The sequence below is a fragment of the Elgaria multicarinata genome, chromosome 16 (assembly GCF_023053635.1).
Source record: "Elgaria multicarinata webbii isolate HBS135686 ecotype San Diego chromosome 16, rElgMul1.1.pri, whole genome shotgun sequence".
NCBI lineage: Eukaryota > Metazoa > Chordata > Lepidosauria > Squamata > Anguidae > Elgaria > Elgaria multicarinata.
Genome location: NC_086186.1, coordinates 2,209,449 through 2,236,683, shown reverse-complemented (window position 1 = coordinate 2,236,683; position 27,235 = coordinate 2,209,449). Strand labels below are relative to the sequence as shown.

The window sequence follows — 27,235 nt, the reverse complement described above, 5'->3', positions numbered from 1 at the left end:
GAACAAAGCCAGACTATAAAACACATGGTCTTCGATGTCTATATACTAATGCCCAGAGCATGGGAAACAAACAGAATGAACTTGAACTCTTATTACATGAAGGCAAATACGACTTGATAGGTATAACTGAAACTTGGTGGGATGACTCCCATGACTGGAATATAGCAATTGAAGGATATAACTTGTTCAAAAAGAACAGAAGAAATAGAAAGGGAGGTGGAGTTGCACTATATGTTAAAAATACCTATCCCTGCACAGAAATACAGGCGGATCAGACTGGGAGCCCCGTCGAGAGCGTCTGGATTAAAATAAATGGGGCAAGGAATAAAAAGAATATGATGATCGGAGTCTACTACCGACCACCCAATCAAGGAGAAGACGAGGATGAAACTTTTGAGAAACAAATTGCCAGTGTTTCAAGGAAGTGTGATGTAGTAGTGATGGGGGACTTCAATTACCCTGATATCTGTTGGGAGACCAAGGGCGTTACTAGACGAGGCTCTAGCGCGCGTTACCTTCCGCAGTCACGTCGAGGCTTCCAGATGACGTTCACGAGGATCCGCCGTTATCCCGCGGTGAAGCCTCTTTCTCCCGACTTTAAAAAAGTGAGTTTTAGGGCGCCTTTTCCTGCTGTCCCGCGGTAATTCGGAGTACGTGTGGGAGGATGTGAGGTCACTGCGGTCGGCACTGGTCAGGAAAAGGCGTGCTAAGGGGGAGTGGTCAGCGGCTTCGGTCAAGCCGCCTCCGCCATTTGCGCGCAGTCCACCAGCTGGGGCAGCGCGGCGGAGCGGCTTTTTTTTTTTATTTCCCCAGTGACAGTTTGCGCAGGACCGGAGGACCGGAAAAGTGGCTGGTGACTCCTTGCGGTGGGCAGCTACCGTGGCCGCATAATGGCGGTGCTGTACGCTGCCTGTTAGTGTGGGTACCAGGCTGGCAGAGGGCAGAGCTGTTTGTGGGCTGCTGCCATGGCTACGGCCAGATGTGGGTTGGCTCCTTGGGATGGGGCAGAGGGCACAGAGGCGGTCATCGCCGCCGACACCTCAGAGGCATGATGGGAGATGTAGGCACAGAGTGGCCATGCAGACGATTGACCTCGGGTCATATGACACCCGCCACGACCCCCATCAGGAAGTGAGCGCATCAATGTTGACCCTCAACAGCACCAGCAGCACTTCAGCTGGCACTGGCACTGCCGCCGCTGCCGCCGCCAGGGCCGGCGGCGGCATCGCTGACGGCTGCGCAAGTTTGCGGTCTTTCGGACGTGCGCAAACCGTGCAGCGAGCGGAAAAAAAAGCCGCGGCAATCAGGCCGGTGTGGCTGCGCAACCGTTCTCGCGGCGGCAGCAGCACAACCGGCGCAAACTTCCGCCACAAATCGAAGGCAGGTGTGGAGCATGAGGCGTCACGGCTGAACGGGAAAAGCCGCTTTCACCGCTCCTCAACGACGGAACACCCGGTAGGTCTAGCAACGCCCCCATACTGCCAAAAGCGGCCCTTCCAAGAAATTCCTGACATGTATGGGTGATAACTTTCTCCTACAGAAAGTGGTGGAAGGAACTAGAGGATCGGCAATCCTCGACTTGTTATTGACCAATAGGGATGACTTAGTGGATAAAGTGGCAGTTAGGGGAACTCTGGGGGAAAGTAACCACGTCATACTTGAATTCTTGATTATGAAGGAGACAAAAGTCGAGCGTAGCCATACACGTACTCTGGATTTTAGGAAAGCTGATTATAATAAACTCGGAACTATAATAAGTAAGGTCCCGTGGCAAGGGAGCCTAATGAGAAAAGGAGTGCAGGATGGGTGGGAGTATTTAAAAAATGAAATTTTAAAGGCACAGTTACAAACAATTCCAACAAGGAGAAAAGATAGAAGACAACAGAGGAAACCAATATGGCTCCACAAAAAGCTTAGAGATGACCTGAAAACAAAAAGGGATACATATAGGAAGTGGAAGGAAGGCCAGGCTACAAAAGAAGAGTACAGACAAGTGGCGCAGAAGTGCCGAAATGGCATCAGGAAGGCTAAAGCTGTGAATGAGCTGAGATTAGCGAGGGATGCTAAAAGCAATAAAAAGGCTTTCTTCAGATACGTGAGTAGTAAAAGACAGAGGAAAGAAATGGTGGTTCAACTGCTTAATGAGGATGGCAAATTGATAACAGACGACAAAGAAAAGGCTGAAGTGCTCAATTCCTACTTTGCCTCGGTCTTCTCCCAAAAGCGGGTCTATGACCCCCCTGGAAAAAGTGAAGCAGAAGTTGAGGGGGCAGGATTGCAGTTTGAGATTGATAAACAAATGGTCAAAGAACACCTAATTTCCTTGAATGAGTTTAAATCTCCAGGGCCCGATGAACTGCATCCTAGAGTAATGAAGGAGCTAGCAGAAGAACTCTCAGAACCTTTGTCTATTATCTTTGCAAAATCATGGAAGATGGGTGAGGTGCCGGACGACTGGAGAAGGGCTAACGTTGTCCCTATCTTCAAAAAGGGCAAAAAGGAGGAACCTGGGAACTACACACCAGTCAGTCTGACATCCATCCCTGGGAAAATTCTGGAGCAGATTATAAAGAAGTCAATCTGTAAACACCTTGAAATCAATGCAGTGATTACTAGAAGCCAACATGGATTTGTCAGGAACAAATCCTGTCAAACTAATTTGATCTCATTTTTTTATAGGATAACCTCCCTTGTGGACTGTGAGAATGCTGTGGACGTCATATATCTTGACTTCAGCAAAGCTTTTGACAAAGTACCACATGACATTCTGATTAACAAACTAGCTAAAAGTGGGCTAGATGGAACAACTATTAGGTGGATTCACAGTTGGCTACAGAATCGGACTCAAAGAGTATTTATCAATGGAACCTTCTCAAACTGGGGAGAGGCAACGAGTGGGGTGCCGCAGGGCTCAGTCCTGGGCCCAGTGCTCTTCAACATTTTTATTAATGATTTGGACGAGGAGGTGCAGGGAACGCTGATCAAATTTGCAGATGACACCAAATTGGGTGGGATAGCTAATACCCTGGAAGACAGAAACAAACTTCAAAGTGATCTTGATAGGCTGGAGTGCTGGGCTGAAAACAACAGAATGAAATTTAATAGGGATAAATGCCAAGTTCTACATTTAGGGAATAGAAACCAAATGCACAGTTACAAGATGGGGGACACTTGGCTCAGCAATACTACAAACGAGAAAGATCTTGGAATTGTTGTAGATCGCAAGCTGAATATGAGCCAACAGTGCGATATGGCTGCAAGAAAGGCCAATGCTATTTTGGGCTGCATTAATAGAAGTATAGCTTCCAAATCACGTGAGGTACTGGTTCCTCTCTATTCGGCCCTGGTTAGGCCTCATCTAGTGTATTGTGTCCAGTTCTGGGCTCCACAATTCAAGAAGGACGCAGACAAGCTGGAGCATGTTCAGAAGAGGGCAACCAGGATGATCAGAGGTCTGGAAACAAAGCCCTATGAAGAGAGACGGAAAGAACTGGGCATGTTTAGCCTGGAGAAGAGAAGATTGAGGGGAGACATGATAGCACTCTTCAAATACTTAAAAGGTTGTCACACAGAGGAGGGCCAGGATCTCTTCTCGATCCTCCCAGAGTGCAGGACACGGAATAACGGGCTCAAGTTACAGGAAGCCAGATTCCAGCTGGACATCAGGAAAAACTTCCTGACTGTTAGAGCAGTGCGACGGTGGAATCAGCTACCTAGGGAGGTTGTGGGCTCTCCCACACTAGAGGCCTTCAAGAGGCAGCTGGACAACCATCTGTCAGGGATGCTTTAGAGTGGGTTCCTGCATTGAGCAGGGGGTTGGACTCGATGGCCTTGTAGGCCCCTTCCAACTCTGCTATTCTATGATTCTATGACTTAATACATTGAGCAGGGGGTCAGACTAGATGCCCCATAAGATATATTCCAACTCTTCTGAATCTATTCTTCCATTTTGGAAAGGCAGCAGGTACCTTTGAAAGAACGGAAGTCTGGATGACCCAGGCCAAAGTCTCATAGGGCATTTGTGAGCCTCACCACCCCTGCTTCTTTGAGTTATCCTTGGCAACTTTCCCCAACCTGGTGCCTTCCAGATGTGTTGGACTGCATTTCCCATTATTCCCAGCCAGCAAGTTGCCTGAGAATGATGGGTGTTGCAGTCCAACACATATGGAAGGCACCAGGTTGGGGAAAGCTGCTCCGTGGCCATTTCTTATTTCAGTGGCAATTGGGGCTGAACAGGTGCCCCCTGATGAATTGCCCAAAAGAGGAAATGCACCACCAAAAAAGATGATGGAAAAGGACACTAATTTGCATACACTTTATATAAGTATAGATGCACATGTAGTGCAGGTGACTGTGGCCAGGTGGCCTGTGTGCCCACCTGTTCAGTCTGTTGTCCAGGTGCTCACTGTGGACATGCAACTTGAAGGTCCTGGAGCATTTCCCTCCTGATGGTTCTTTAGCTTTATAGCAGACATGGACTAGACACCCCTTTCAAACAGAGGCTTGTCCTCAATAAAAGAGGTCACCTCGCCCCTTCAGCTGCATGTTCATAGTCTTCATAATTGCAAAATGCAACTGAGGGGAAAAAAGAAGCTATTCAATCCTTGCTATTTGAATCACAGGAAGTGGGCACACGTAAGATTGAGGATTGTGGCTTATGTTTTCGATAACTCTGAGGGTGTTGAACTTGCTAAATCTCTAGCTGCACACACTTGGGACTGTTTGTTCCCTGTTGCTTAGGGAAGCGAGACAACTTCTCTTTCAAGTCCCAGCCTCTAATGGGAAGTTGGATTGCTGACTTTTTGGACCGACCCCCGGGCTTTTCTGAAATCAGGGCTGGCCTTCTCTGTTACTTCGGGCAGCGGATTGCCATGGCCTGACCCCCATCTCCCTCTCCATCTGGGGCGTTAGAGGGAAGGGCGCTATGGCACGCTCCCTTCCAGAGCAGAAGGGTGACACGCTGGCCACTGCCAGCTGCAGGTTCCGAGGGGCCCTTGAGCAACACAAAACAACGTTTTGATCATGTGCGTTACTCAGTTTGGCTTTCAAGGAGACTTTAGCCCTGGTGCCTTTTGTTTTAGCAATTAGGGCCAGCTCCAAGTTTTGGAGGGTCGTAGGGCAAGACCCCCTCCCTGGGCCCCCTCCCTCCCTCAGTGAGCCAACCGTCTAGCTACCGTTGTCATGAGCTGCTTCTCCTCCTCTTCCTCATCCCTGCTTCTACTTGCTTTCTTGACAGGCGGAGAGCCAGGGAGCGAGCAAGCGGTGCCGTCTACTGATGCTCCTTCTCACCATCACCCCATTATCTGGGCCAGAACAAGAGGCAGGTGAACAAGCAGGGTTGCAATGGCCAAGAGGAGGAGGAGGAGGAGGAGGAGGAGGAGGAGGAGGAGGAGGAGGAGGAGGAGCAGCACCGGGGGACCCTTGCCAGTCGGACCCTGTTGGGCTGTGGCCCTCGGTAAGTCCCCAGCCACGCCTATCCTGAACGCCGGTCCTGACTTGGATGACGGCTTTCCATGAGAAATGCCTTTTGAACAACTCCATCGTTCAACATCTCTCCTAGCTGGGCATCAGTCCTGAGCGCCCCGTGCCTCTCACGAGGCTGGCTCACTTACCTAGCCATCCTCACTGGCTGGCATCAAAAGTGGACCTGCACGTGTGAACGTGGGTCTGACGTGGCATGAAGACAGAAAGCCGGTGTGTTAAAAATTGGGGTGGCCACGTGCACTTCTTGAAAAAATAGGACCTGCATCACCCGAAAGATTTGACAGAAGAGGGCATTAATTTGATGATGATGATGATGATGATGATTTATTACATTTATATACCGCCCCATAGCCGAAGCTCTCTGGGCAAATGTGCAAGGTATATATAGACACACATTTAGAAAGAATTAATATAACTTAAAGAGAAGTACATACAGATCTCACCCTACTGGGGAAGGTTCCAGTTGCTCGCTGTTCATGGGCACAGGGGGGTGGGGGAGCTCTGTTGTCCCTCCGGCCTCTTTCTCTTTAAGCTGGACTTGGACAGGACAGCCCTTCTAATATGGGATGCCTTCAAATAGAGGACTGTCCCCTGAGAGCCCTTCAAATGGAGGACTGTCCCCTGAGAGCCCTTCAAATGGAGGACTATCCTCTGTAAAGTAGGACACGTGGCCACCGTAGAATGGAGGTTGTGCCAAACTGATATAATGTGGGATAGGGCAGGGGTGACCAGAGTGTAGATCTCCAGGTGTTTTGGACCTTAACACCCAGCATTCTAGAGCTTTACCTTTTGCCCATCTCTGGGATAGTGGACAGTTTAATGCCCAGAAGCTATCAGGGGAAGGGGTTGCCCTGCCTCCCTCCCACCCACCCACCGAACTAGCCCTGCTCTTCTCCTGGTGGAACTGACATCTACACTAAGAACCTGTCCGTGTAGCCCCCTCCCCAAGGAGGGAAAGTAGCGGAGACACGGAATTTCATGGAGGAAACTACTGCCAGCCGGAGTAGGCAATACTGGCCTTGGTGGACAAGTAGCCGCACCTTGTATAAGGAAGTGCCTATGCTCTGCTAGGGCGCTGATGCTCCAAGGCCTCGTACGGAAGGCGCACCGCTGTATACGGATCTCCGGGAATGCTGAATGAGGCCAGCCCAAGGGACAGGGCAGGCAGACTTTCCTCACTGGAAAACTCCAAGATGAAACCCCAGCAAGTGACGTCACTCCGCTTCAGGCCGTGCTCTGTCACTGGCTGTGCACAATGATTCATGCAGCCCTTGCAGGGATCAATCATGCACCAAATAGGAAATGCACTCGCTGGGTTTGTTCCACCCCCACCCCACCCCCCATATCTGCAGCTATGATTCTATATAAAGCATGATGGCACAGGAAGTGTATGCGAACCGTAGCTATTTTTCCTGCTAGTCTGAGTCAGAATTTCTATCCTTTACTGGACTTCATATTCTGATCGCATTTCTTAAGGACCTCTGGGCGGCTGTGACATCTGCAATGGTTGAGTGGCGTTTGGCTGCCTTTCCATCCATCCAAGCCCAGGCTCGGCGCTTGGGACTTCAGCCACAGGCATCGGCTCCAGACCAGATTATATGGTTATACCAGGGGTGCAGAACCTCCTGCCCAGGGGTTAAATCCAGCTCCCCAGAGCTCCCCAGCAAGCCACGCCCCCTTCCCAGGTTTTCTGCGGCTCCCCCACCCCACGTCCCTTCCCAGACTAAAAGGTTTAAATGCCTTTCCTAAGCCTCAGTTACTGGCAGTTGGAGGTTTTAGATAAACCATGCTGATATTTGGGATATTTTGGGCCCTCCCCTTTTGCCCTTAGCCCCGTCCATCAGTGGAATGTGGCCCCCCGAGAACATCTCCAAAATGGAACGCGGCCCTCTAGGGCCAAAAGAAGTCTGAGTTTCAGCAGTGTGGACACCTATGTTACGGGGTTTTTGCATAGGTTAGCAGGACTGTCCCATCTCCTCCCCTGTCCAGCACAGCTGACACGTATCTGATCTAGCACTCATGCAGAGGCCCAGCAGGAGAGGATTCTGGGACAGACGTCCAGGGCCTCACTCAACAGAATGAGCAGGAGGGCGTCGAAATGGGGCAAAGGTGCCCCATTCCATGCAAGTGAAGTAGCACCCATTCCACCTGAAGAGGCCTTCGGTTGCCAAATGCTCTGGACACGGCCTGGCAGCCATCTGCTGGAACTGAAGTTGCCAGGTTGCAACCCGGAAATCATTCCACGGCCCCCGTGGACAATTTTAAGGGCATTCCTGAGAGCTCCGACTTTCTTAAGAAAAGACGCCACAGAGGGACCCCATCCAGACTGGGACTGCAGAACAGAGGGGAGTACGGTAGCCCCCTGCCCCGGCAGTTTTCCTGTCAAAAACTGCCCCCCGCAAAGCTGCTATTTGCCCCTGCAAGAAGTGCTTTCAGGGACAAGTAGCACCTTCAAGGTTGATATTTCTGATGGGGAAGCAGTGCACGTGTTTGAATTCATCCCCCACCCCACCCCCAGCACTAAAATCCCAATCTGGATCAAAGGACAGGGCGGGGGTAAGAGAAACAGGTAGAAGAAGCTGCAGCTCCCTCATCTCCTCATTCGGCAGCACATTTAAAGGTGCAATAAAAAAAATAATCTCTGGGTCGCAACCTGGTAACCCTATTCCAGATGGATAAGAAGATCGTCTTTGAACACATCGTTCCAGGAGTTTGCAATGTGTTCAATGACTTTTTAGTCTGAAGGCATCATTTTACCTATTCTCCACATTTTTCTCTCCTTTTGCACTTCTCCTGTATTTCTTTCATGCGTGTGCACATACACACGTACATCTATATATGCGCTACCTACAACAGTCCGAGAGAGGAAAAACTGGCTCTGCAGAAGTCAAGGTCAAAGGCTCCATGAATTCTGAATTCCTCCGCTGGGCGCTGTCAGAGTTTAGCAGAAGCCTTTTCATCGCAGGGGTCATTGTCACAGATGCAACAATTTATCATACCTTTCCTTTCATTTGGGAATATGCCACAGGTCTACAAAGACCAACCTCCACCCAGTGATGGATCGTTACTTACATGCTGCGAACAATGCCCAGGAAATAACTAATGTGCACAGAGAGGGGGAGGGGGAGATAAATAGACCAGCCCGAAAGGATGCAATTAAGAAATGAGTTTGGGGAGGCACTAGAGCAAACAGCCTCGCTGACATTTCCCAGATGGGATCACATGTTCCATGAAATATCTCTGGAAATGCGTGCACACACCTCGGCTCCTGGATCCAGTACCTGCCAACGCCGCACCTCTGCAGGGGACCCATGGCCAAGAGCTTCCTGGCCTCTGCTGTTGCTCCTTGCTTCTGCCACCTGCTCTCTTGCCTTCCCTTTACCTCTGGCCCAGAGGCAGAAGGAGGCCTCTGCTTGCCTTCTCTCTAATTTGCATGCCTGCTGTCTTCGTGGTAAGGAAGCAAACAGCAGTGATGTTGAGGAGGAGCAGCAGCAGCCTGGCCTGGCTAGGCGTGTGGCCCATGGAAACAGGCCACATCCTGGTGCCTGCCCTCTCTTCTGGCTCGCATCAGGCAAGGAAGGAGTTACATCAGGATGTTGGATAGCGCATTGTGAAAGGTGCTGGTTGGAGTATTCTCACGTAAGGCGCTGTTGTCCCAGCAAAAGACCATTATACTGTTGTCCCAGTAAAAGACTATTATACTGTCGGCCACTGTTTTAAATTATGAACCATCTTGAGTGCTTTGGCAGGAAGAGAGTGTAGAATTGTACTAAATGAAGCAAAGAAACAAAACGAAACAAAAAAGGGGGGGAAATACATGGAGAATGCATAGTGAAATCACATAATCACCCAAATTTGTAAAACTCACAGCATGCAGATCCCAATACTGAGGCCTCTACTACTAGCATAAACTAGAAATAATTTGCCATGTTATGTTACATTAAAGAAAAAGGCTCACTTGATTTCCGTTTGGCCTCCTGCTTTCCGAGCAATTTGAACCAGCTCCTTCCCGTACCGTTCTTCCGCTTGTGCCCTGTGAAACAAAATTCCTTCATTCCTTTCCATTTCAAAATTCCTTCATATATGCCACTACACAACCACTAGGTGGTACTGTGATATAGTGGAATTGTGGAAATACAGCAGGGTTTCATGCCACCATTCAAAGAAATACCAGACAGTCCACATTAGAAGAAGAAGAAGAACTTTATACGGTTGCCAAGAACTTGCAAGGCCCTGGAGGATGGCAATGTTGTGTGAAGGACCCACAGACTATTGTGAGTGAGGAATCATGAGGGCACAATAAATGACTGGAACCTGGATTCTCAGAAATGGTGCTGGGATGTAACAGCCACATGATATGAATATCCACCACCACCACCTTATATTGTCAGAGCCACTGGTGGAGGTTCTAGCCCATTGCTGCCTACTCCGACCCCTAGCCCTCTCCAAGGTCTCAGGCAAACAGAGGAGACCTTCCCAGTTCTACTAGCCAAGACTCTCTTTACAGAAGATGCCAGGGCTTGAACCTACGACTTTCTATGTGCAAAGCATAATCATAGAATCAAAGAATAGCAGAGTTGGAAGGGGCCTACAAGTCCATCGAGTCCAACCCCCTGCTCAATGCAGGAATCCACCCTAATGTTCCACTTCCTGTGAAATTGATAATATATTAATGCTGAAGACAGTGCAAGGGAAATGCTTATTCCACTCCTTAGCAGTGCATTTGTCCTGAGCTGAATCAGAGCCCCCACTCTGTGACTGCTGCTATTATTATTATTATTATCATCATCATCATCATCATCATCATCATCAACTGCAGGACTTCCTCCTCGTGGATTCTCACATGGCGCCGCTGATCCCCTCCCAATGTGATAAACAAGAGGCTCAGGGAATGAAGCCTCCCTCAAATGCCCGAAGTTAACATTCTCCACTAAATTAGCTGCAGGGCGAACAGGTATTGAAATCCATCTGTCCTCCTCCCCCGCCCTCCACACTAGCACAATATAAAAGCATCATTTCCATCAAGTGGAAGAAATCTTTACTCATATATTCTAAAATAGCTCTAGGGAAAAGGGCAGAGTCTGTGTCACTTTTGACTATGATGTTGATTCATTTGTCTTTATGGTGTCTGCATTCACACCCAGAGAAGAAGAGCTCCAGAAGAATTATAACGTAGGTATATATTTCCTGAGATATGTCTGATTGAATATCTTCAGGCATTAAATGGCCAGTTATAGATGTCACACTAAACTATGGCTTAGCATGATAAAACTAGCTGGAGTGAGCCTCAGCTTGAATGCTCCTCGTCTCTCCTCTCTTCTTCTAGTGTAGTCAAAAGGGAGAGATCAGAAATTTCCTCACCTCTGATTTCAATTAATCATAGTTTAGTCTGCTGCCCAAATGCTAAACTGTGGTTAATGTTAATGGTAGTTTGTTTAAACAAACCAGCTTCATAACCTATGATTTGAAGTTGGCTTCTTTGAAACAAACCATAGTTAATATTAACCTCCGTTTGTCTGGTTTTGGATGACACAACAATCTCTGGTTAATCTAAACTGGTAGTGAAAGTTCCTACACTCCTCCTTCCTGCCACACTGAAGTAGGATGGGGGAAGCTCTCTGCAGTTTATTCTCAGCATGCCAATAACTATGGTTTAGCCACGTTTGGACACGATCAGTGTATTCATCTGCTTTCATACCTAGGGCGCAATCCTATGCATGTTTAGACAGAAAAAGCCCTACAACTTGCCGGCAGGGGTGGGTGGGGAGGCTCGGCCTAAACGTGCCTAGGACGGTGCCCTTAGAGAGTCTTCCCTTTTCGTTACCTTTGCTTGATCAAGTCCTCCACATCTTTGCACATCTTTCTCCCATCCAGCAATCGCTGCAGAAGCACCTCATATCCAGCATGAACAGTGAATTCTTTACACTAGGAAATGAAAATGTTGAATATCCATTAGCTAATACAGTTACCACCATACAAGCCGCCTAACGCCTAGGCCAGACCAAAGACAGCAAAAATAATTTTAAAATAGGAGAGAAGTGTTTTACTAACCCTATCAAGAGGACTAGCAGCAATTGGGGAAAATAGCAGCCTGTAGCATACACAAATACCCACATTTCCTGAAGGCATAAAAAAGGGAGGGAGCAAGAAAAGTTCTAGCTTGTCTACGGAAAGAGGGGAGAAGAGACCCTTTCTTCCAGGCCCCCCTGGGGAGGGGGTTACACAGACACGGCGGCACCAAAAGCTAAACTGCTTCTAGTACCCATGACTTTAACTTAGGAAACAGTCATGGACGCCTATAGCTAAGAATAAGTCTCATTCAAATTTGGGGGGGGGGGCTTACTTCTAAAGAAAAGGCACATAGGATTGCACTGTTACTTCAGGATCGCTCTGGACCTACAGAGCCACCCCAAAAGTCCCCGTGTCTACTGACAAGAAAACAGTGTAATACTCCAGGAAAAGTACACATATTTTCCAGCCAACATTAAATCAAAATCATGACCTTTGAGAACATAAGAACATCAGAAGAGCCCTGATGCCGGATTAGACCAGGAGTCTATCTAATCCAGCATTCTATTCACACAGTGGCCAACCGAGTGTCCACAAAAAAACCACAAGCAGGACATTTATTTATTTATTGCATTTCTATATCACCCAATAGCCGAAGCTCTCTGGGCAGTTCGCAAAAATTAAAACCGTGAAAACAATTCAAAGTACAAAACAAACAACAGTATAAAACACAGAGGACATGAGAAGAACAACACCCTCCCACCCATGTTCCCCAGCAACCAGTGCACATATGCTGGAGGTAGTATATAGCCATCAGGATTACTAGCTGGCAATAGCCTTATCCTCCATGAATCCTCCAGGAACAGGTTGTTCCAATAATTAAAATAAAGAACAGAAGAGAACCTACAATTGCGTTCGCCATTCCTAGGTCGATGCGGCGCCCCAGCGAAGCCAGAACGCCTTGAGGACGTGCAGCAGCACCCGGATGGCTTGCTAGAGAGTGAGGCTGGTGTGCTCGAACTCAGTTCTCTCTCCAGCCTCCTCACCCTTCCTCCCCTGGGAAGCTGCTCTTCCCCAACTGATTCATCAGGTTCAAGGCAGAGCTCAGCCACTGTTGGATTTTTCCAGGGAAGTATCAGTGCATCTTGGAGTACTGCGCGCATGCAAAGCTGCGTTACACAGACACCGGGTCCATCTAGCTCAGCGTTGTGTAAACCTGGTCTGCAGTGGTTCTTTAGGGTGCTGGACAGGGGATTTCCCCAAAGCTATCCCTGGAGACGCCAGGGGCTGAACGGGGGCCCGGGGGCACTTTATGCGCAGATGCAAAGCATGTGCTCAGTCACTGAGCCATAGAATCATAGAATCATAGAATAGCAGAGTTGGAAGGGGCCTACAAGGCCATCAAGTCCAACCCCCTGCTCAATGCAGGAATCCACCCTAAAGCATCCCTGACAGATGGTTGTCCAGCTGCCTCTTGAAGGCCTCTAGTGTGGGAGAGCCCACAACCTCCCTTGGTAACTAATTCCACCGTCGCACTGCTCTAACAGTCAGGAAGTTTTTCCTGATGTCCAACCGGAATCTGGCTTCCTTTAACTTGAGCCCGTTATTCCGTGTCCTGCACTCTGGGAGGATCGAAAAGAGATCCTGGCCCTCCTCTGTGTGACAACCTTTTAAGTATTTGAAGAGTGCTATCATGTCTCCCCTCAATCTTCTCTTCTCCAGGCTAAACATGCCCAGTTCTTTCAGTCTCTCTTCATAGAGCTTTGTTTCTAGACTTCTGATCATCCTGGTTGCCCTCTTCTGAACACACTCCAGCTTGTCTGCGTCCTTCTTGAATTGTGGAGCCCAGAACTGGATGCAATACTTTAGATGAGGCCTAACCAGGGCCGAATAGAGAGGAACCAGTACTTCACGTGATTTGGAAGCTATACTTCTATTAATGCAGCCCAAAATAGCATTGGCCTTTCTTGCAGCCATATCGCACTGTTGGCTCATATTCAGCTTGTGATCTACAACAATTCCAAGATCTTTCTCGTTTGTAGTATTGCTGAGCCAAGTGTCCCCCATCTTGTAACTGTGCCTTTGGTTTCTATTCCCTAAATGTAGAACTTGGCATTTATCCCTATTAAATTTCATTCTGTTGTTTTCAGCCCAGCACTCCAGCCTATCAAGATCACTTTGAAGTTTGTTTCTGTCTTCCAGGGTATTAGCTATCCCACCCAATTTGGTGTCATCTGCAAATTTGATCAGCGTTCCCTGCACCTCCTCGTCCAAATCATTAATAAAAATGTTGAAGAGCCCTGAGCCCTGCGGCACCCCACTCGTTGCCATTCCCCAGTTTGAGAAGGTTCCATTGATAAGTACTCTTTGAGTCCGATTCTGTAGCCAACTGTGGATCCACCTAATAGTTGTTCCATCTAGCCCACTTTTAGCTAGTTTGTTAATCAGAATGTCATGTGGTACTTTGTCAAAAGCTTTGCTGAAGTCAAGATATATGACATCCACAGCATTCCCACAGTCCACAAGGGAGGTTATCCTATAAAAAAATGAGATCAAATTAGTCTGACAGGATTTGTTCCTGACAAATCCATGTTGGCTTCTAGTAACCACTGCATTGATTTCAAGGTGTTTACAGATTGACTTCTTTATAATCTGCTCCAGAATTTTCCCAGGGATGGATGTCAGACTGACTGGTCTGTAGTTCCCAGGTTCCTCCTTTTTGCCCTTTTTGAAGATAGGGACAACGTTAGCCCTCCTCCAGTCGTCCGGCACCTCACCCGTCTTCCATGATTTTGCAAAGATAATAGACAAAGGTTCTGAGAGTTCTTCCGCTAGCTCCTTCATTACTCTAGGATGCAGTTCATTGGGCCCTGGAGATTTGAACTCATTCAAGGAAATTAGGTGTTCTTTGACCATTTGTTTATCAATCTCAAACTGCAATCCTGCCCCCTCAACTTCTGCTTCACTTTTTCCAGGGGGTCATAGACCCGCTTTTGGGAGAAGACTGAGGCAAAGTAGGAATTGAGCACTTCAGCCTTTTCTTTGTCGTCTGTTATCAATTTGCCATCCTCATTAAGCAGTTGAACCACCATTTCTTTCCACTGTCTTTTACTACTCACGTATCTGAAGAAAGCCTTTTTATTGCTTTTAGCATCCCTCGCTAATCTCAGCTCATTCACAGCTTTAGCCTTCCTGACGCCATTTCGGCACTTCTGCGCCACTTGTCTGTACTCTTCTTTTGTAGCCTGGCCTTCCTTCCACTTCCATAACAGTCAACATTCCCCAGGTGGAAATAGAAGGACAGACGTAACCAGTGGTGCAGCTAGACATGAGGGAGAGGAGGGTTTCCTGCCTGTTTTGTCCTCCAAGGAACCCAAGGCACTTAGACAATCCTCCCCTCTCCGTTTTATCCTCACAACGACCCTGTGAGGTAGGTTAAGCTGAGAGTCACTGGCTGGCCCAAAGTATCACCCAGTGAGCTTCATGGCTGAGCAGGGACTAGATCCCAGATTGCCAGAGCCCCAGTCCAACACTCTAACCGCTGCACCATACCGGCACCCAGTCCCTGAGCTTAATGGTCTGATGGGGGAGGGGGAGGATTTTAGACGGCCAGAGGCATTCCTTCAGTCGTGAAGCACTCAGCTAACGTTTCTGTCCCCCCCTCCAACTGCCCTTCTATGCTTTAAAACTGATGTGTTAGACAACAAAAGTTTGCCAACCGTGTTTTTTTTAAAATGAGGAATACTCTGAGCATGTGCAGGTTTTGCATTTCAAACTCACTTAAATCCTGACTTCAGGGAGGTTATGGAGTTTGCTTCTGCTGCCCTGAGTATTACTTTGGTTGTGTAGCGCGCAACTCCTGCTGCTTTCTGGGTGGTCATTTGGGGGCCTGGACCTGGGCTCCAAGGTCCCATCCTGAACGCTCCGCTCCTGGTAACGCTCCTGTTCTCCTGTCAAGAATCACTGCCAGGGATAGGCAACCTGGCACACTCCAGATGTTTTGGACTATAACTCCCATAATCCCTGACCATTGACCATGCTGGCTGGGATTTATGGGAGTTGTAGTCCCAAACATCTGGCAGGTACCAGGTTGCTTCCCCCTAACTAAAGCGATCCTACCTTCCCATTGATGCAACCTAGGAAACTGTCTTATAGACCTGCTCCATCTATTTGTCCATCTATTTGTCCATCCAGGCCAGCATTGTCTGCTCTGGCTGGCAGCATCTTTCCAGGCAGCGTCTGCCCCATGCTCCTTTTGAACAAGGTTGGCAGGGACAGGACCTGGGACTTGCTGCATGCAACTGATGTGCAACTACCAGTGAGAGATTGCGCCATGAATGCTCATGCCAGCCTTGAACGGGAGAGGAGAGATGGTGCAGAATTCCCACCACTCCCCAGACCAGCTTCATACGTTTCTCTTCCTCATGTTGAACCTGGATCCGGGCGCATCGAAAGCCAGGGTGTCGGGTTCCATCTCAGGAGCATTCCCGCACGGGGAGGGGGGGGCACGTTCCAGTGGTGAGCCGGGCCAGAGGCCAAAATGCCAAGAAATGCAACCGATTTGGGCTTGAAGTTCTTACTGCCAGGAACTTAGTTTTGTGAGAGGAATGTTCAGCCTTTGAGAATGGTGGCATGGCGGGGGGGTGGGGGAGAGAGAACCTGTGCAGAAGCCAGGAAACCAAACCACCCAAAGACTGGCAGTTAGGGAAAGGAAGTGAGGGTAGGGGAAGGGTTTTTTTTTTGCACAAGCCCTTCCACTGCCTTCCCACCCCAAAATTCAGCCACTGCATCAGAGTCAGCCTGAACCCCACCCCCACTCAAGCGCCTTGCCGGGAGGAAGCCAATGCTGAGTCTTGGAATGAAGTCTTTAGTGAATCAAAAAGGGTTTCGAAAAGAACAGCAGCAAACCGAAAGCCCTTGAGCACGTTCTGTGGGCTGCTCCACCCCTCCAGAGGAAGTGAATTAGCAACGCTGCGGGCCTCTCTCTCGTTCCACCGACTCAGGGCAGGCCTGGCAAATTGCAAAACCGCGTGTGTTCAGAAACGAAATTGCAACCAAGGCACGGGCTACACCTGCATCACGCTGTTGACCAGCGGTGTCATTCCAGCAAACCCAGACTACCACATGGACCTCTGCAGCGCCCAACGGCAATCCTCCCTCACACCTCCATTGGTTAGGGACACAGAGGAAGCAGCCTTAGAACAAGTCACGCTATTGGTCCACCTAGGTCCCTTTCATCTTCACTGACCAGCCACCTGCCTCCAGGTGTTCAGGCGGGAGGGCTGTCTTCCCAAGCTACAGCAGTCATGTGACCTCTTTTCCAGCCACTTCATATAGATCAAGCCGCCAATTCTGGCCAATACAGAATTCAGTGGCAGGGGTGCAACCTGCAGTGATGTCCAGGGGGTCAGGAGTGGCCCCCAGAGCCCCCCAAAGTTGCCTAGCCCTCATGTAAATATTAAATAGCATGGAGGTTAGAGTGGAACCATATGGAACTTCATAGCCCAAAGAGTCAAACAATGACCCCAGCACCAGATAGGAACAGAGCCACCACAGAACAGTGATTCTACATCATAGAATCATAGAATAGCAGAGTTGGAAGGGGCCTACAAGGCCATCGAGTCCAACCCCCTGATCAATGCAGGAATCCACCCTAAAGCATCCCTGACAGATGGTCGTCCAGCTGCCTCTTGAAGGCCTCTAGTGTGGGAGAGCCCACCACCTCCCTAGGTAACTGGTTCCATTGTCGTACTGCTCTATGTGCTCCTATACCAGGTAGATGCTGCAGAAGGATATCATGGTCAATGGCATCAAAAGCCACTGGGAAATCTAGAAGAACCAATAGAGAGATACTTCCCCTATTTATTTCTCAGCACAGTCATCCACCCAGGTGATCAAGGCCATTTCCATCCCAAACTAGGCCTGAATCCAGATTGGAAAGAATCTAAATAATCTCAACCAAGCTTGAGTTGAGTTGAGTTGCCACTGGTCATTGCAATACCCTGCTTTGAAATGATCAATGAGGCTGCAATCCTACACACAGTTATCTGGTAGTAAGTGCCATTGAACTCAACAGGGCTTTACTTCTAAGTTGAAATGCATCGGATAGGATTGCCCACAGTTAACAAGGGCGATAGACGGCTTTTTCCCACAGAAGCTTCACAAATTCTTCCGTTAGTAAAGTTGAAACACAGCCACATTCCAGGAAGCGTTCACAATCTCCGCCACCCTTACTTTCTTCAACCTGTACCTGTGCCTAGGGGGAAATGCATCTCTCTTTGCTATGGCTTTTCTTCAGTTAATCCACATCCTAAATACCTCTTCTTTACCATTGTTGCTTCTGTATCTGTCCAGAACTACATGAAGTGCAAAAGCAAGGAAAACCCCATGGGGGAGTAAAAAGAAGCCAAAGGCAAAGGTAGAACCAGGCAATCTTCAAAACGGAATATTTACAAAAGTTTATAGAGTTATAGAGTTCGTTAAGTGCAGACAACTTAACAAACTCTATAACAGCCCTGAGGAAGAGCGCAGTTTGTGTTCGAAATGCGTAGGCAGCACCTTGGCACTGTAAATAAACTTTTGTAAATATTCCGTTTTGAAGATTGCCTGGTTCTACCTTTGCACTCTTACAGAACCACATGAGACAACGTTCATAGCAAGTAAGAAGGAAATGCCCTTTTGACAATGCTGCTAAACAGAGGAGTCAACTTTCAGCCTTCCTGAATATTTATCTTCCATCCTGTATTCTTTAGGCTAGGAAAGGGAGATTGCCTTTTCATTGTGCACCATGTGTTTGGCTGCCCTAATATTCTGCTACCTGCCCATTGGTTGGCTGAGCTGGTAATGTGGTTATGAATGCAGGAGAAACTGATAGGCTTCTGGAAAGATCCCCTCCAGAGGAAGATTGCAGCAGTTGAGATCCATTGCATACTAGGAGAAGGAGAAGGAGAGATGTTGTTTGCAGCCAGTCAAAATGACTTTCCAACCCAGAGTCTCTGATTGTAAAGAGATTCAGGATCCTCCCAACCCCACTATTCTTTGGAGGGGATTGTGAATTTGAGGTGGAGGATGACTGGCTGGGTGGGAAGGTTTAAACCAGGGTTGCAGGACCACATCTGGCCCTGCAGAGGTCCAAAGCCGGCACTCCAGTGACCCCCAGAAGGCCACGCTAAGAATGGTGGAGATCAGCTTCATGCACTGCATTTAATGTGTTGTCAAGTTTAGATGGCAGTCTGTGCTGGAACTGGGGCTGAAAGGAGGCAGAGGGCTCCTACGTTGCTCTGAGTTCCTCTACCAAGAAATTTGAGGGGGAGTTGGAATTTGTTGGCCTCTGAATGCGGTGGACCCACATCTGATGCTCAGCCTGTATATCTGTGTAAATAAACCTTAGAAATGCCATGAGTCTCCAGTGACCTCCTTCTAAGGAAAGTGAACCCCGAGTAAGTGCTGGAATCCCTGAAACCTCTAACCACTCTGAAGTGGGGTGCACAGCGCTGACAGCCCGGTCTTCTGAATTCATGTCCTTCTCCAAAGTGCAGGTGCTGACAAGTGCCTCCTTAGGAGAGGCACACACACCCTTGTCACGATGGAAGAATGCCTCCTCTGAAATAGTGCTGGGTCAGTATAAGAATATTTCATTCATATACTCCAAAACAAAGGAAGCATTGCCTTTTAGCTTCAGGACTTGTGGTGACCCGGTTTATTCAGCCTCACCTTGCCCCTAACCAACATTTGGGGCTTCCTCTATCTGAAGGGCTGTACAGGACAAGTCTGGTACTGCATTGCTATTTCAATTAGAAAAACCCTTTCTAAATTTGCATCTATACATATAAATGAGCACATGCACATTTTGTGTAAATTTGTATATTATTATTATTATTATTATTATTATTATTATTATTATTATTATTATTATTATCATCATCATTTCTATACCACCCCATAGCTGAAGCTCTCTAGGTGGTTTACAAAGATTAAAACATTCAACATTAAAATCAATATACAAAATTTAAAACCATAGCAGCATAAAAATAGACAACATATAAAGACAATATACATTTAAAAGGTATACTCTCTTCAGGGCTAAGGGGACTGTAACCCCCATCCCAACATCTCAAAGGGCCCACTAGCTAGCCCAGATTCCCAGCTTTCAAATTAAAAAAAAAGTCTCTAGATCTTGTAGAACTTGAGATATGAAGGTTTCCTAACCCAAACCAGAACCTCAAACCTTGCTTTCATCCCAAGCTTCAACCTCTCCCCATTGTGAAAGCACACGCAAAGTCAGCACACAGGATGTCCTAGTTGACTGGTCACTCTGTCTGCCACGATAGAGACACAATAGCTCTCTTCAAATATTTGAAAGGTTGTCACACAGAGGAGGGCCAGGATCTCTTCTCAATCCTCCCAGAGTGCAGGACACAGACTAACGCACTCAGGTTACAGGAAGCCAGATTCCAGCTGAACATCAGAAAAAACTTCCTAACTGTTAGAGCAGTATGACAATGGACCAAATGACCCAGGGCGGTTGTAGGCTCTCCCACACTGGAGGCCTTCAGCTGGACAGCCATCTCTCAGGGATGCTTTGAAGTGGATTCCTGCACTGAGCAGGGGGTTGGACTTGATGGTCTTATAGGCCTCTTCCAACTTTACTATTCTATGATTCTATGAGTGTGGGCACACGGGTGCCCACGGGGCCTAGGTTGGAGACCCTTGCCTCACCGCTACTCCCCACTCCCAAGCATCCACTGCCTGAGATGTCCCACCCCACTCTGCCAAAGGTGGTCTTCAGGAATCAAGTCAGGTCATCAGAAAGCCCATTCTTTGGGTCTTCATACTTCAGCTCTGTGTAAGAATGCTTTTATGGAATTGAGATGTCACATTATGCCCTCTGCTTTCTTAAAAAGCCATTATAAGACATGACCGCCAGAACAGCGTTGTTATGTGTTTTGTAAAACTGTCAAGGAGAATATTGTCTATTGCATTACCCAACGCCCTCTTTATAAGGATCCATTATTTTAAAAATGCCTGAGTTTAGTTTGAGGAAGAATTTTGTTACACTTAGTTGAATGCGCGTTTTTTTGTTGTTTGATCATGAAAATTATGTTGCTTTGCATATTTCCTTATTTGCTTTGGCAGCCAGGAAATTGAGAGCTAAATGTGTTGCTCAATGTTCCCTCCTGTTTCCCTTATTGCTTATCATCATCGTCGTTGTCATCATCATCATCACTACTACTACTACTACTAGACCCTGCCTAAGGGTAGGGCTGGCTCTTCCTTCTGTGCGCCCATTCTGTCCTCCGCAGTTGCAGCTAGGTGGTCTTTGCAAAGAAGCTGTTTGTATTATTATTATTATTTATTTATATAGCACCATCAATGTACATGGTGCTGTACAGATAACACAGTAGTTGCTCTCCAGCTGCTAGAGCAAACCGTTTCTTTGCAAAGGGAGACACTGCAACCACCAGGCCCTGACGTGGAGGTGGTGGTGGGGGATGGGATGGGATGTGGTGGAGGGCAGCAGCAGCAGCAGCTCCTCCTTTTCCCTCTGAGATTGAACACTAGGCTTCAAGACCTGAGCACTGGGGCACGCAGGGGAGGATCTTTGCATAATATCTTTTTGCATAAAATATTGTTAATGTGGCACAGTGTGTGTGTGTGTTTCAAGATAAAGGCTGTGCTGTGCTAGCAACCTTTTTATATAATGCAAAAAGTACTGCAGAAGATGGCAATAGGAATGGTTGACTGTAACTGAAATGTTAGATCAGTGCTCTGCCAGCACCACAGAAAAAAAAAGTTAATAGCTTGAAATTTAAATAAATAAATAGATTTTTTATTATTAAATCAATGAGAAGTTTGGAATATTATTTTTCCCCTTTTAACTTTTGCCCCATGTGGTGTTCTTCTTTGTTTGGCCTGGAAATCCCCTCCACATGCCATTGGACAGTGAGAATGCAGGTGTGTTAGCTGGGCTCCCATTCAGTTCCCATTCAGTTCCCAGTCTGGCAGTTTGCCCAGAGCGCCTTCTTCATCTCCTCAACCAAACTTGCACGAAGACTCCTGACAATCAGGGCCAGGTGTTAACAGGACCACTGAATCCACAAGATGAAGATTTGCTTCTCTTATCTCTATGAAGACGAGACACAAGAAATCGACACTTACCCAGAAGGCATCTTTAAATTGCAGGTGCGCCATAGCGAGTTATCGGAATGTTGTGCTTCTGGCAAATTAGCTCCGTAGTGTAAAAACTTAGAAGAAAAGAGCCGCTCTGCTTGCACCAGCTGCTGTCCGCTCTGAAGCAGAAAGAGGAATGCTCCCTCGGCAACTTGCAAAACAGCACCGGGCAGTTTGAGGAAGCTGAGTGCGCAGTGGCTTGTTGCACTGAAAGGAAAAGCAACACCCCAAACCCCACAGGTCTCCCTCTCCTTTTCCCCTCCTCTTGCCCCACCCCCAAGCGCATGGGTGTCAACCCCATTTCATTTCTGTCAAGGGCTGAATATTGAAAAAAGGAAACAGAACTGTGTCAAAGAAGGTGTATCAGAAAATCAGTTACGCTCCAGAAGGCAAAAAGGCTGTGGGATGAACCGGTGAACTGTCAGGCTGCAGGAGGACGTCTTCGGATCAGGCTCATGCTGTTGGCCACAAAGGTGACGTTTCTTGCTACAAGGCAGTTTTGTGCGTGTGCGTTTTGGTAACTTTTTGTGCAGGGCAGAAACCATGCGCACGCAGGAAGCAGAGCTGTGGTATATTGCAGGCTCAGCTATTGCTGCAATAACGGAAGAATTTTCCAACCCTCATCAAAAGCAAGGAAACGCTGAGCTCTTGCTTGTAGGCATGTGCTCCGCTCCTATTAGAAGCGCAGAAGCAGGAGCGAATTGGCCTGCTCCGCCTTGCCCAGAGGCGGAGTAGAAGTGGACCGCAGACCCCTAGAAGCAAGGCGAAGAGAAGCGACCATTTTCGGAGCACTTCTCTTTCCGCGGAGCGCTCCGATCGCCATCTTGAAACATTTCGCCCATAGATAACTGGGTTGTTTTTGAAGCTATCATTCTGAAAATTCTTGTGCTTAGACAGTCGTAGATGGGGGTCATTTTGAGACTACTCTCACCTCTCTGCGTCGTGCGGGTCGTGTGCTATATTTTTTTAAAAATCGGGTCAACAAACAGGGACAGTGCGGGTCAAACGGCGGTTTTCGCCCATAGGATTGCATTGCGGAAAAGAATCGGGGATAACTGGGTTGATTTTTAAGCTATCGTTCTGAAAATTCTTGTGCTTAGACAGTCGTGGATGGGGGTCTTTTTGAGACTACTCTCACCTCTCTGCGTGGTGCGGGTCGCACACTAGATTTTTTTAAAAAGTAGGGTAAAGGCGGGAAAAAGATTACCTTTTCGATTGCTGAGGGGCAGAGTCAACTCCCGGTCATGATCCCAAAGTTGGAGGAGGGGATAGGCAAAATGGGTAACTTGGGATTCTGGGAAACTTCTCTTTCTTAGTCTGAACGGACTTTTCCCAGTGTTTTTTAAAACAGTAGCCCCACCAAATGCACAAACACAACCTGTGAAATCATATACTAAGCCAATAATAAGAGATAGAAACACAGCACTGCTACCCACCCTAACTTTGGGGAACAACTGAAAAGATGTGGTGCAAGGGGATGAGCTCCCCTAGGGCATCTCATTGTGGACGTGCCCCCACTCTCTCCTGTACTTGGAAGGCCATCAGAGCCTTCCAAAGAGAGTAACCCGGTGGAGCAATGCCTATCATGAGTTGAAGTGAGCGGTCTACTTCTCTTAGTGGTAGAGCGATGCCTATCATGAGTTGAAGTGACAGTTCCACTTCTTAGCGGTGGAGCAATGGCTTTCATGAGTTGAACTGACAGCCTTGCTTCTTAAAAGACTGGTTGACCACCAGTCAAATTGGCAGCTGCTGCTTCCCCCTCCCCTGGGCACGTCCCCCTATTGCTGGTAAAAGACAGATATAGCCTTTTTAAAAAAGTTCTTCTTGCTGTTTATTCAGCAACACTGCTGCTTTTAATTCCACCCCTCCTTCGTTTATTTATTTATTTATTTATTCCATTTTATATGCATTACTGGCTTATCCTTGGCTCACTTCCTTATGCCCCCAAAAATGTCTGCTGCCTGCCTGCCTGCCTTCCCTCTCTCCTCCCCTGCCCGCCTTGCAGGGATGTTGTGTGTGTCTGGCTTTGACTCAGGGGAGAAGTCCTTCCTGCGTCCACTTGGAGTTTTGGAAGTTCCAAATCCATTTTTCAAGTGTGGAAGAAGATTCATATAGGTTTATCTCTACTCCCCAATTCATGGCATGTTGGGATTTCCTTTGAAATGGCCCCATTGAGCTGTCTGCAGGTTTAAGCCCCGCCAAAAAACAGGGGATGATGGGACTGCCTTGAGTCTCGGCGTGCGGCATATGTATCCCTGGATAAGCTGTCATGGTGGTGAGTTTGAGGGGTTTTTTTAACGTGCAAATTGACGGAGCTATTGGAAAGGGGTGTGAATGGGTGTTGGATTTTCATAAATTCCCCAAAAATCAGGGGATGATGGGACTGCCTTGAGTCTTGGCATGCGTATGTATCCCTGGATAAGCTTTCATGGTGGCGAGTTTGAGGTTTCTAACGTGCAAATTGACGGAGCTATGGAAAGGGGTGTGAATGGGGTGCCTGATTTTCAAAAATTCCCCAAAAATCAGGGGATGATGGGATTGCCTTGAAACTTGGCGTCCATGTGGACACATGGATAAGCTATCATGGTGCCAAGTTTGAGGTTTCTAACATGCAAATTGACGGAGCTATTGAAAGGGGTGTGACTTAGGGTTATGGGTGGTGCGTTAGAGGTTAGAGCCCCGCCAAAAATCAGGGGATGATGGGACTGCCTTGAGTCTGGGCGTCCATGTGGACACATGGATAAGCTGTCATGGTGGCGAGTTTGAGGTTTCTAACGTGCAAATTGACGGAGCTATCCCAAGGGGTCTGAATGGGGTGCCCGATTTTCATAAATTCCCCAAAAATCAGGGGATGATGGGATTGCCTTGAAACTTGGCGTGCATGTGTATACGTCCATGAGGTGTCATGGTGCCAAATGTGAGGTTCCTAACTTGAACCAAAAAAAAGTTGTTTACTTTTTTAGCTTTCAATGCAACCCTATGGGGGGGGAAATGGAGCTCCGATCCGGATCCGGAGCTCCGAGCGGAGCGGAGCGGAAATGGGCGGAGCGGGGGCAGGGCGAAGCGGCCTGATCCAAAAATCACGGATCTGGAAGTGAAGCGGAGCGGGGGGTCCATGCACACCCCTACTTGCTTGTTCCTGCTTCGCCCATTCGGACGGACGTGGAGTTCTCCGAGGCCATGCCACGCAAGCGGCGTTCTTTCATTGTGAATATGAATGGAGGGAGAAGCACACGCACCCTGCCACTGGAATACTAATGGAGGGGACCCTGGAGCAAAGGAGTTTTAAAATGTGATGATTCAGGCGCTGCTCACGAACAGACACAAGGGCTTTCTTGTCCTCTCTTGTGTCATTTGCAGAAGAGAATATGACGGAGATTGTTTTCTGGCAACTTTACAGGAGAACCTAAGCTTTGTCATGAATGGCAAATATTTTCGGTTCTCCTTAGCTGGAAACAAAGACCAGAAGGGAGCAATCTGCTAGTAAAACAAGGAGGGTTTATATACTTTTCTATATAAGCTTCCAACTTCTTTTTTTGAATATCCTTTCCCTTATATAGTTCTTGATAAAATTCTTGATTTTTTTTTAATTTACCCTTCATTATGTGACAATAATTCCCTTGCTTATCTTTCAATATTCCTATCCCATTCCTAGCTTTTTCCTTTTGTGTGAGTCTGGCTAGCAATCTAGAATTTTTATTGCTATTTTCAAAGTGCTCCCTTTTCATATAAATCAGATTTTTCTGAACTTCCTCTAAATTTATGTTCTCTAATTCTTTTTTCTTTGCTTGTATTTCTATTAATTTGTTTATTTTTAAATTGCCAATAATCTTTCTCCAAATTCTTAATCTCTTCCTCCAACTTTTCCTGCGCTGCAAGCTGTTGCCTCCTTAAATTACACATTTCTCTAATACAAATCCCTCTTGCTACCGCCTTCATGGTATCCCAAACAACTGCCCTCGCCGTTCCTCCCTTTTCATTAATTTCCCAGATCTCTGACAGTTCCCTCTGCATTTTTTCTACCACTTTATTGTACTTCAATATTTTTGTATTCATTTTCCACCTAAACGCTTCGTTATAATTCTTCGTAACTGTAAACTCTAAACTTAGCAATGTGTGATCTGTTACCTTAATTACCCCCGTTTCCATTTTACAGACCTTAGTTGCAAACTCTTTTGAAACAAAAATATAGTCTATCCTAGAGTATGTATGATGAACTGGAGAGTAATATGAAAACCCAGGATTCGCCCCACTAAGTAAACGCCAACAATCCACAAAATCTTTTTTCTTTTACCAATTTGTTCAATATAGCAATATTATTTCTCTTTTCAGCACTAGTGGGGTTTGACCTGTCCAATCTATTATCCATAACCATATTAAAATCCCCAGCTAAAATAACATACCCCTCCTTAAAGTCTTCTATTTCTTTAAATAATTCTATATAAAACTCTCTATGTCTCTCATTAGGGGCATAAACATTAACTAGTGTATACGCTTTGCCTTCAATTTGACCCTTTATCATAAGATATCTACCATTATCATCCTTTTTTACAGTGTCTAATATAAATCCACTTCTTTTTGAAATCAATATAGCCACTCCATTTTTTTTTAAGTCCCCAGTGACTTTTCATAATAAACTGACCATTTTATGTGTATTTCATTTACCCCATCAATTCCCTGGTGTGTTTCTTGCAGAAGGATAATATCAGATCCTTCTCTATTTAACATTTGTTCAATTCTCCTCCTTTTCACGACTGCCCCCAGACCTTTTACATTAAGCGTTGATATTTTTATTTTCTTATCCATATTCAGCCTTTTGATAATCCTTCCGATCCCATGTGTTCTGCAACTCAAATTCACATACAAAGAAACACAAAAACCATGAAAACCCCTTCAAATCCCTCCCTCCCACCCAGCCATACCTCCCCTCCCCCCCACCTCTTTCCCCCACCCCAAAACCCAGTAAGTCTATCACTCCGGCCGTTGTCTACCCTTAGGGGAGGGGGGAGAGGCAGTCCTCAGCCTGTCCGGTAAGCCCTCTATGTTTTTTTTTTAATTATATACTATTATCTCATTATCAATTTATCAAAATTATCACATCCCAGATGCCCCAGCTTCACTTCCATTCCCACCTGCTTTTTTCAAACTTACACCATCATGCAAACCCAAACTCTTCAGCAACTCCTTGCCCTGATCCAAGGAGGTTACTCTGTATTGCTTCCCACCATGTGTAAACCTTAAAAAAACAGGGTAGCCCCAGGCATACTTTATTACATTCTTCATTAATATTTCAGTTATTGGTTTGACACTGCGTCTCCAGTTGAGTGTTTGCTGACAAAGATCATTGTACATTTGCACTGAAGTGCCTTTAAATTGTATCAGAGCCAAAGACCTCAATTTCTTCATAACTTGCTCTTTTTTGTAGTAGCTGCCAAATTTCAACAGGATGCCTTTAGTTGCCCCTCTGTAGTTTGATCCTCCCACTCTATGAATCCTGTCCACCTCACAGTCCTTTATTTCCAGATCAGGCATCATTTCTTTAAACCACCACAAAATTACTTTTCTCAAGTCC

The 27,235-nt window shown here is 47.0% G+C and overlaps 1 protein-coding gene across 1 annotated transcript in view; it reads right to left on the bottom strand.

Annotated features, from left to right (window-relative positions):
* Positions 1-21,816, bottom strand: part of PSTPIP1 (proline-serine-threonine phosphatase interacting protein 1) — a 38,296-nt gene extending 16,480 nt beyond the window's left edge. The window contains exons 1-3 of the mRNA XM_063142195.1: positions 21,652-21,816; positions 11,309-11,409; positions 9,443-9,517 (exon numbers count right to left, since the gene is read on the bottom strand). Coding sequence (XP_062998265.1) covers positions 9,443-9,517; positions 11,309-11,409; positions 21,652-21,684 — 209 coding nt within the window. The 5' untranslated portion in view covers positions 21,685-21,816. The remainder of the gene's footprint in view (positions 1-9,442; positions 9,518-11,308; positions 11,410-21,651) is intronic.
* Positions 21,817-27,235: the final 5,419 nt, after the last annotated feature.